At 48.0% G+C, this 9249-nt stretch overlaps 2 protein-coding genes across 2 annotated transcripts in view; both read left to right on the top strand.

The window, feature by feature from the left end:
- LOC308170086 (hatching enzyme 1.2-like) overlaps positions 1 to 490 on the top strand; it is a gene marked incomplete at both ends in the record, with an annotated part of 1504 nt that extends 1014 nt beyond the window's left edge. The window contains one exon of the mRNA XM_080544818.1: positions 483 to 490. Coding sequence (XP_080400944.1) covers positions 483 to 490 — 8 coding nt within the window. The remainder of the gene's footprint in view (positions 1 to 482) is intronic.
- Positions 491 to 1230: 740 nt separating this feature from the next.
- kbtbd13b (kelch repeat and BTB domain containing 13b) lies at positions 1231 to 2709 on the top strand (the record flags this gene model as incomplete). Its single annotated transcript, XM_080544817.1, has 1 exon — positions 1231 to 2709. One exon carries the CDS (start codon positions 1231 to 1233, stop codon positions 2707 to 2709), a length of 1479 nt encoding a protein of 492 aa, XP_080400943.1.
- Positions 2710 to 9249: the final 6540 nt, after the last annotated feature.

Below are 9249 nucleotides of genomic sequence, written 5' to 3'. Positions count from 1 at the left end.
ACATTTAACTTGGTCATGAAAAGGTCATATCGTCTTTGAGTGTCTAGAAAAGCGCTATATAAGTCTAATGTGTTATTATTATTGTTATTAATATTATTATTATTATTATTATTATTATTATTATTATTATTATTATATCATCGTTTTGCAATCATGTGAAAGGTGCAATTCATGGTCTTGAAGTTTGTGTGTTGTATCAATCTTATCACCTCTTGTTCCCGCACTCACCAGCTGCTGTCACATTTTGTTTGATTTTATATTTGAAATATATAAATTAAATAAATAAACATTAGCTGCCTCACTGAACTTTTTTTCTGCGCTGCCAGTTCATGACAAGACTTCCCAGTGGCCAGCTCGTGCTCACAGCCTGATGCTACAAGCCTAGTGCTCACAGCCTGATGCTACAAGCCTAGTGGACAAATTGTGCTTTCTAGTCCCGCCTCATATAATCTCTAGTTTGTTTACATTCTGAACGTGTGCAGGTTGGTGAACTATTGAGACAATAGCAACACAACAAATCTTCCAGTTTCCCAACAGATTCTCGCAACTTAAGCAGTTTATGACAATTGTATTTGTAAGAAGTGCTATTGAAATCCATTTGATTATGCAGTTACAGCGTTTTGAGCACAGAATAGGACTGGAATCAACCCTTTTGAAAGCTGGGAGTGACTGTGGAAAAGTAGTGGTTTCAAATCCAAACTGTTGAAGTAAAATACGACAAATTGCTTCCTCTTTCCAATGCTTACCGAGGGTACTGTATCTCTGATGACGATTTCATTGTTTTCATAAGCACGTCATATCCCATAGTCTACCTTTAAACAGTAAACTTGATTTCAACCAAATGTACATGTCTTTGGCCTTTACTGAGGGAAATTAATGACAGACAAAACCCTAATCAACATGATATACTGTTGCACTGTTTTGCATTTGTAACGGTTATAACAGACCTTCTATTTGGTCTCACACTGTTTTCCTCTTCGACCTTGACACACATATGATGTCTGGCACCTGACTTGTCCAGTGCTATCTATAGCTAGCGAGCGTCTATAGCTGGTTCTATTTTAAAAAGCTGTGAAAAGAATTGAAACTCCCTTTGGACAAATGTCATGCAGACCCACTTAGCTTTGCTCCGGTGGAAGGGAGTAGTCATAGACACGTCTGTTGTTCTGTTCTGAAACTTTCAGGAAACCATCTTAAGAAATTATATATTTGATCAGATCAGCAATGACAATGTACAGTGACGAGGCTATGGAATGGAGCAGCTGTAACAGCTCTGCTAGCGAAGGGGATTTACCATATCAGGTTTCAGGACTTCATTCAGCAACAGCCAAGTTAACGGTAGTAGTGGGCGGTGCTGTCTTCACTGAGGAGAGGACTCTGTTAGTGCAGAGCTGCGAGTATTTCCAAGCTCTCTACCGGTCAGGGATGAAAGAATGCCGGCAGGAGGAGATCCATCTGCAGGGTCTCTGTGCCCGAGGGTTCCTGATCACCCTGGCGGTCCTGCGAGGCAAGAGACCAATCCTGGATGGCGATGAGATTGTGGAAGCCATTGAATGCGCCGCCTTTCTGCAGGTGGAGCCTCTTGCCAAACACCTTGTGGACCTCGTCGACTCTGATAACTGCCTGCTCATGTACCACACCGCTGCAACCTTTGGTCTAATGGACCTTTACCAGGCTGCAGCGCTGTTTATTAGAAACATGTACCAAGACCTGGAAGTGGAGGTCAGGAAGAGCTTACCAGCGGAGCTTGTGGCGTACGTCGAGTCCCTGGTTCCTAGCGTGTTTGTGGCTGTTGGGGTCCACCCGGCCTGTGGGGTGGGCAGGATGCTGCATGCAGCTACTAGGACGGTCTGCTACCTAGAGGAGGACGGAAAGGACTGGAAGGTCCTCACAGACCTGCCCCCGGAGGCCAGCACCTCCCTGGCCGGAGTGACCGTCCTGAACAACAAGCTCTACATCGTGGGCGGTGTGCAGGGCGCCCAGAAGCAGGCGGTGGACTCCTGCTTCTGCTACAGCGTGGAGACGGACGAGTGGAGTGTGATAGCCAGTCCGAGGCAGCTGCGGTTCAACTTCACCCTGGTGGGACAAGAGGGGCGTCTCTACGCCATCGGAGGCGAGTACGAGCGGACGGTGATGTCATCAGTGGAGTCGTACGACGTCGCGACAGGAAGCTGGTCGTTTGTGGCTCATCTGCCTCGGCCTGTCGCCGGGGCGGCGAGCACCAAGGCCTTGGGCCGGATCTTCGTGTGCTTGTGGAAGCCGATGGAAACTACTGAGATCTACGGATACCTGCCGGGAGAAGACGAGTGGTCGCTGGTCACCACTCTGGTAAAGCACCAGAGCTACGGCCACTGCATGGTGGCGCACCGGGACGACCTGTATGTGATGCGTAACGGACCTCACGACGACTTCCTGAGGTGCATGATGGACTGCTACAGCCTCACCTCGGGCCAGTGGACCGCCCTGCCGGGGCACTTTGCCAACAGCAGAGGCTCCTTGTTCACAGCCGTGGTCAGAGGTGACTCGGTGTTCACCCTGAACCGCAGCATGACTCTGGAGTACGCTGTCGAGGGGAAGACGTGGAGACCGAGGAATCAGATGAAGGGTTTCCCAAGAAGCGGCTCAGTGTGGTCGTTCTTTCTCACGCTGCCGAAGGTTGGCAAAGATTCGACACCGAGTTGTCTCCCTAATGGACTTGGACAACTTTGAGACAACAGTGATCGCTAATAAGACTAAACTAGAGAAACTGCTTTGGGTACAACAGTGGTTTTCAACCCTCTCCTCGGGGACCACCAGCTGTTCCACATATTTGATCTGTTCCACCACCAGCACACCTGAGTCAACTAATCAAGTACAAACCATAATTGCTTTGCACTTGATTAGTTGAATCAGGTGTGCTGGTGGTGGAACAGATCAAATATGTGGAACGGCTGGTGGTCCCCGAGGAGAGGGTTGAAAACCACTGGGGTACAAGATACCTGGGCTGGACGCCTCTACATGGATGCAGCGGTCAAGCTACTCGGTCACGACTCTTCACTGTCCTGGCGCCCCGCTGGCGTAACTTCCCACTGCTGTCAGGACTGCAGAGTCACTACCTATCTTCTGCCATAGATTTAAGACACATCTCTTCATCTTCTACATCTTAACTGTCCCTCCTAAAGACCTCTTCGTCCCCACTACACCCCAGTACAGTTTCTCTACTGACTGTAAAAAACAACAACTAGTAATTCTTCCTTCTTCTAGCATTGTGATTGCCAACAGCCCCTGGTCCTAGCATATATTTATTTTTCTTATGATGGATAAATGATTCAAAGGTGTTTGCTAAATGCCAAAAATTTAATGTAAAAGATTAAAGGGATGTACCCTGTTAGAGGGATGGTTCACTATTTTGACAGTTCCATTAGTTTTTAGATAGATAGTTAGTATCTGTCATGTTGACAATAACAGATAGTGAGGAATGAGATCACATTATAAAGACTGTCCAGTGAAGAGGGTTAGGGCTGTTCAGATCTAAACAATCTGGTGTCAAGGTTGAGCGCTAAGTATTGTTTGTGTACGAAGTTGCCATCATTAGAAAACATAGCATTCGTGAAAAAAGAGGGCAGCAAAGCACAAAACAACACACTTCACCTTTAAACTTGGTCAGCAAAGCTCAGAAAAGAGAGAAATTAGTCATAATAATGAACCATCCCTTTAGGAAAACAGGTGAATAAACTTCACAACCAGACTTTGCACAGCCTCACTGAAACAAGACTGGAATATTTGTTCTTCCATGTGGATTTCCTTGTTGTGACAGTTGTGACCTTGTTGTGACAGTTCCTTGAAAGTGTGACTTCTGCCAGAGCATCTTGCTGCCAGGTCTAGAAGGGCAAGGCGTGAGAGGGGGTCAGATCTATGTGACAGTTTGATTATCCTGGGGTTATCCTGGGGTTGGACCTCAGCTGATGTGGGACATGTTCTATGAATGTATGGAATGGAGTTTGGTATGCTTCTCAGAAATTAAAATGTTTTTACTTAAGATGACATAAGATGAATCGATAACTCTGTAAAGGATTTGGACCAATCCCATTTCAAATGTTTACCCCTACCCCTCGTTTTGGAGTGACACTCGCTTTTCAGTTTATTATTCAATTGGTAGGAACCTGGGATTAAACACACTGTACTGTAGAACGTTACTATGGTTACCATATCAGAGACTCAACAAGCACCAACAACACACAAACACCTCTCTGCTGGTATTCCTGTAACACAAAGCTTCTGGTTTTAGTTTTTTGTGCACATAGTGGGTAGCAGCACCTCTGGCTTCCTGTTGGCAGTAACACAGTGAGGGAGGATAGATGGAGGATAGAGGGAGGATAGATGGAGGATAGAGGGAGGATAGATGGAGGATAGATGGAGGATAGATGGAGGATAGAGGGAGGATAGATGGAGGATAGAGGGAGGATAGATGGAGGATAGAGGGAGGATAGATGGAGGATAGATGGAGGATAGATGGAGGATAGATGGAGGATAGATGGAGGATAGAGGGAGGATAGAGGGAGGATAGATGGAGGATAGATGGAGGATAGATGGAGGATAGATGGAGGATAGATGGAGGATAGAGGGAGGATAGATGGAGGATAGAGGGAGGATAGATGGAAGATAGATGGAGGATAGAGGGAGGATAGAGGGAGGATAGATGGAGGATAGATGGAGGATAGAGGGAGGATAGATGGAGGATAGAGGGAGGATAGATGGAGGATAGATGGAGGATAGAGGGAGGATAGAGGGAGGATAGATGGAGGATAGAGGGAGGATAGATGGAGGATAGATGGAGGATAGATGGAGGATAGAGGGAGGATAGATGGAGGATAGATGGAGGATAGAGGGAGGATAGATGGAGGATAGATGGAGGATAGATGGAGGATAGATGGAGGATAGATGGAGGATAGATGGAGGATAGATGGAGGATAGATGGAGGATAGATGGAGGATAGAGGGAGGATAGAGGGAGGATAGAGGGAGGATAGAGGGAGGATAGATGGAGGATAGATGGAGGATAGATGGAGGATAGATGGAGGATAGATGGAGGATAGAGGGAGGATAGAGGGAGGATAGATGGAGGATAGATGGAGGATAGATGGAGGATAGAGGGAGGATAGATGGAGGATAGATGGAGGATAGATGGAGGATAGATGGAGGATAGATGGAGGATAGAGGGAGGATAGAGGGAGGATAGATGGAGGATAGATGGAGGATAGATGGAGGATAGATGGAGGATAGAGGGAGGATAGATGGAGGATAGAGGGAGGATAGAGGGAGGATAGAGGGAGGATAGAGGGAGGATAGATGGAGGATAGATGGAGGATAGATGGAGGATAGATGGAGGATAGAGGGAGGATAGATGGAGGATAGAGGGAGGATAGATGGAGGATAGATGGAGGATAGATGGAGGATAGATGGAGGATAGAGGGAGGATAGAGGGAGGATAGATGGAGGATAGATGGAGGATAGAGGGAGGATATAGGGAGGATATAGGGAGGATAGATGGAGGATAGAGGGAGGATAGATGGAGGATAGAGGGAGGATAGATGGAGGATAGATGGAGGATAGAGGGAGGATAGAGGGAGGATAGAGGGAGGATAGATGGAGGATAGAGGGAGGATAGATGGAGGATAGATGGAGGATAGATGGAGCGTGTCTACGGCCTGCTTCTCCTCCTCACTGACACAGATCACCCTGCATCCCACCTCTACGCGTATACACCTCCACTAAAGCACTGTGACATCACAGGGTCGACACAACAGGCGGTTGTGTCTCAGGAGGTAGAGGCTGTGTCTCAGGAGGTAGAGGCTGTGTCTCAGGAGGTAGAGGCTGTGTCTCAGGAGGTAGAGGCTGTGTCTCAGGAGGTAGAGGCTGTGTCTCAGGAGGTAGAGGCTGTGTCTCAGGAGGTAGAGGCTGTGTCTCAGGAGGTAGAGGCTGTGTCTCAGGAGGTAGAGGCTGTGTCTCAGGAGGTAGAGGCTGTGTCTCAGGAGGTAGAGGCTGTGTCTCAGGAGGTAGAGGCTGTGTCTCAGGAGGTAGAGGCTGTGTCTCAGGAGGTAGAGGCTGTGGCTCAGGAGGTAGAGGCTGTGTCTCAGGAGGTAGAGGCTGTGTCTCAGGAGGTAGAGGTTGTGTCTCAGGAGGTAGAGGCTGTGTCTCAGGAGGTCAGGAGGTAGAGGCTGTGTCTCAGGAGGTAGAGGATGTGTCTCAGGAGGTAGAGGCTGTGTCTCAGGAGGTAGAGGCTGTGTCTCAGGAGGTAGAGGTGTCTGTGTCCCAGGAGGTAGAGGCTGTGTCTCAGGAGGTAGAGGCTGTGTCTCAGGAGGTAGAGTCTGTGTCTCAGGAGGTAGAGGCTGTGTCTCAGGAGGTCAGGAGGTAGAGGCTGTGTCTCAGGAGGTAGAGGCTGTGTCTCAGGAGGTAGAAGCTGTGTCTCAGGAGGTAGAGGCTGTGTCTCAGGAGGTAGAGGCTGTGTCTCAGGAGGTAGAGGCTGTGTCTCAGGAGGTAGAGGCTGTGTCTCAGGAGGTAGAGGCTGTGGCTCAGGAGGTAGAGGCTGTGGTTCAGGAGGTAGAGGCTGTGTCTCAGGAGGTAGAGGCTGTGTCTCAGGAGGTAGAGGCTGCGTCTCAGCAGGTAGAGGCTGCGTCTCAGGAGGTAGAGGCTGTCTCAGGAGGTAGAGGTTGTGTCTCAGGAGGTAGAGGCTGTGTCTCAGGAGGTAGAGGCTGTGTCTCAGGAGGTAGAGGCTGTGTCTCAGGAGGTAGAGGCTGTGGCTCAGGAGGTAGAGGCTGTGTCTCAGGAGGTAGAGGCTGTGTCTCAGGAGGTAGAGGCTGTGTCTCAGGAGGTAGAGGTTGTGTCTCAGGAGGTAGAGGCTGTGTCCCAGGAGGTAGAGCCGCCGTCTAATGATCGCAAGGTCGGGGCTCGAACCTCCCAGGTGGTTCGAGCCCCGGCTGGCCACATGTCGAAGTGTCCTTGGGCAAGACACTGAACCCCAAAATTGCTCCCAGTGAGCGGGCCAGCGCCTTGCATGGCAGCTTGCCGCCATTGGTGTGTGAATGTGTGTGTGAATGGGTGAATGAGAGGCCGTTGTAAAGCGCTTTGGATAAAGGCGCTATATAAGTGCAGTCCATTTACAAAAGCAGAAGTCGACAAACCCGATAGCGGAAGTGATAAACTGGCTGAGCTTGACTGAAGCTCATTGGGATGGAAAGAGGGAAGGAGGTTGAAAGCGTACGAGTGTAGTGTGTATGTGTGTAGTGTGTATGTGTGTAGTGTGTATGTGTGTAGTGTGTGTATGTGTGTAGTGTGGGTTAGTGTTTGTTTGGAGGAAACAAGGTTACTGAAGGGTCAAGCACGTTGAAGATTCACGTGTCTCATGTAATGGGTGATGTCAAATACAATGTGTTGTTGTGGGTAGTAAGAAGGCATTATGAGCTGAGTGCTGGTGGAGGCGGTGCACTGCATCCTCTTATTGACTTACCTAAAGTAGCCTGGAGCACAAACAGGCTAACAAGCGCGAGCAGCGTTGTTCAGATGTGGTTTCTATAAATACACTTCCTTATGTGTAGTCCTTCTCCTCCCTGAGGGGGGTGTATTTTTAAACTAAGCCGTGATCAAGGCTTTCTCTTCTCTTCAATATTTGGACACATTATTTTCCTGTCCAGTGTGTTAAGGGAAAAAACTAAACTGTAAGACTGTAAGAACCTTTAGATGTCTGTCTGTCTGTCTGTCTGTCTGTCTGCTGCTCTGTCTGTCTGTCTGTCTGTCTGTCTGCTGCTCTGTCTGTCTGTCTGTCTGTCTGTCTGTCTGTAAGACTGTAAGAACCTTTAGATGCCAGGAGATAAAAGAGAAAAGAGAGAGAAGTGACAGTTGAACGTTTCACCGGAAACTGTGAATCCACCACGTTGCGTCAGACAACACTAATTATATCGCTAGCAGTCTATAATTGCCCTCAATTGAAAGGGGCTTTTAATACAAGTTGACAATGTATTATTATTATTTTTTAAATTTGTTTTTCAGATTTTATCCCTTTTTCACCCAATTTGGTAGCCAATTGAACCCAACCTAGCATCCAATTATCCCTTGCCTATTGCGAAGGATCCGCCGCACGACCCCGTGGCCGGCAGTCCCAGAAGAGGCCGCCAGGCAGACTAGCTGACTGGCTCCTCGAGCCCAGCACCTGTTATTCCGGCACCCCGGGGGCGCTGTTGCGCGACGGATCCTTGTCCGGAAATACTCCTATACCGCCCTCGGGAGCGGCCGCCCAATATGCCGCTCCCCGTGTGTGCCCCAGCCATATCCGGATCTGGCGAGCTGGGATTCGAACCCAGTCCCCGGTGGGCAGCATGCACTAGTGGCCAGTGCTTAGACCGCTACACCACCACTCAAGTTGACAATGTTGATTGTGTTTCAACGTGTGGCCCTGTGTGTCACGCAGCTCAGGGAAAGAAAGGACTTGAGAAACCTTCAGGTCTGAAATACAATCATCAATTATTGTTACAGGGTCGTAACCATCGCTGCCATACATGGAAACATTTGTCACCAAACACGAAATGCTTTTAGAGCTCATTCTTATAATTGTGTTCAATTCCTACAGATTTTTCAGAGAAAAGACAAAAGACATTGAAAAATCAATGCTTTACTAAATATATTGATGATATTTGTTAAAGACTGACATTACCCAACTCTCATTAGTTAGTATTGTGTTCTAGTGTTTCTGTTCTAGTGTTTCTGTTCTAGTACCTCAACCCACTGGCTATTTGTGGAGAGGAGCACTACGGATGTCACATTACCGTTACGTCATGACCCAAACATGTTTGTGTTTACTACACAGCTGTTATGGAATACATGGAGTGTGTGGTGTGTGGTGTGTGTGTGTGTGTGTGTGTGTGTGTGTGTGTGTGAGAGGGTGAAAGAAAGAAAGAAAGAAAGAAAGAAAGAAAGAGAGAGAGAAAGTGTGTGTGGAAGAAAGGGAAAAACAGGAACTTGTTGGAATTCTTTAGATGTTTTGACTCTGTTGACTATGTTCTGGACTTGGCTGGGCCGCCTGCAGGGCTGGACTCCTAACAGGACGTATGAGGGGGGGCTCCGCTAGTTCACCAGGTTCAGACACAATGTCTGTTTGAACGCTCCCGTATAGCCCACTGTGTTTACCACTAGAGAACAACACACTCAAATGTACGTTGAAAACATTTGAATTGTATTGAAAAGATACAAAAAGCTTCTATTGTCACAGAAGTTGTTA

Source organism: Nansenia antarctica, assembly GCF_963989245.1.
Source record: "Nansenia antarctica genome assembly, chromosome: 14".
NCBI lineage: Eukaryota > Metazoa > Chordata > Actinopteri > Argentiniformes > Microstomatidae > Nansenia > Nansenia antarctica.
This window is presented reverse-complemented; position numbering and strand designations above follow the sequence as displayed.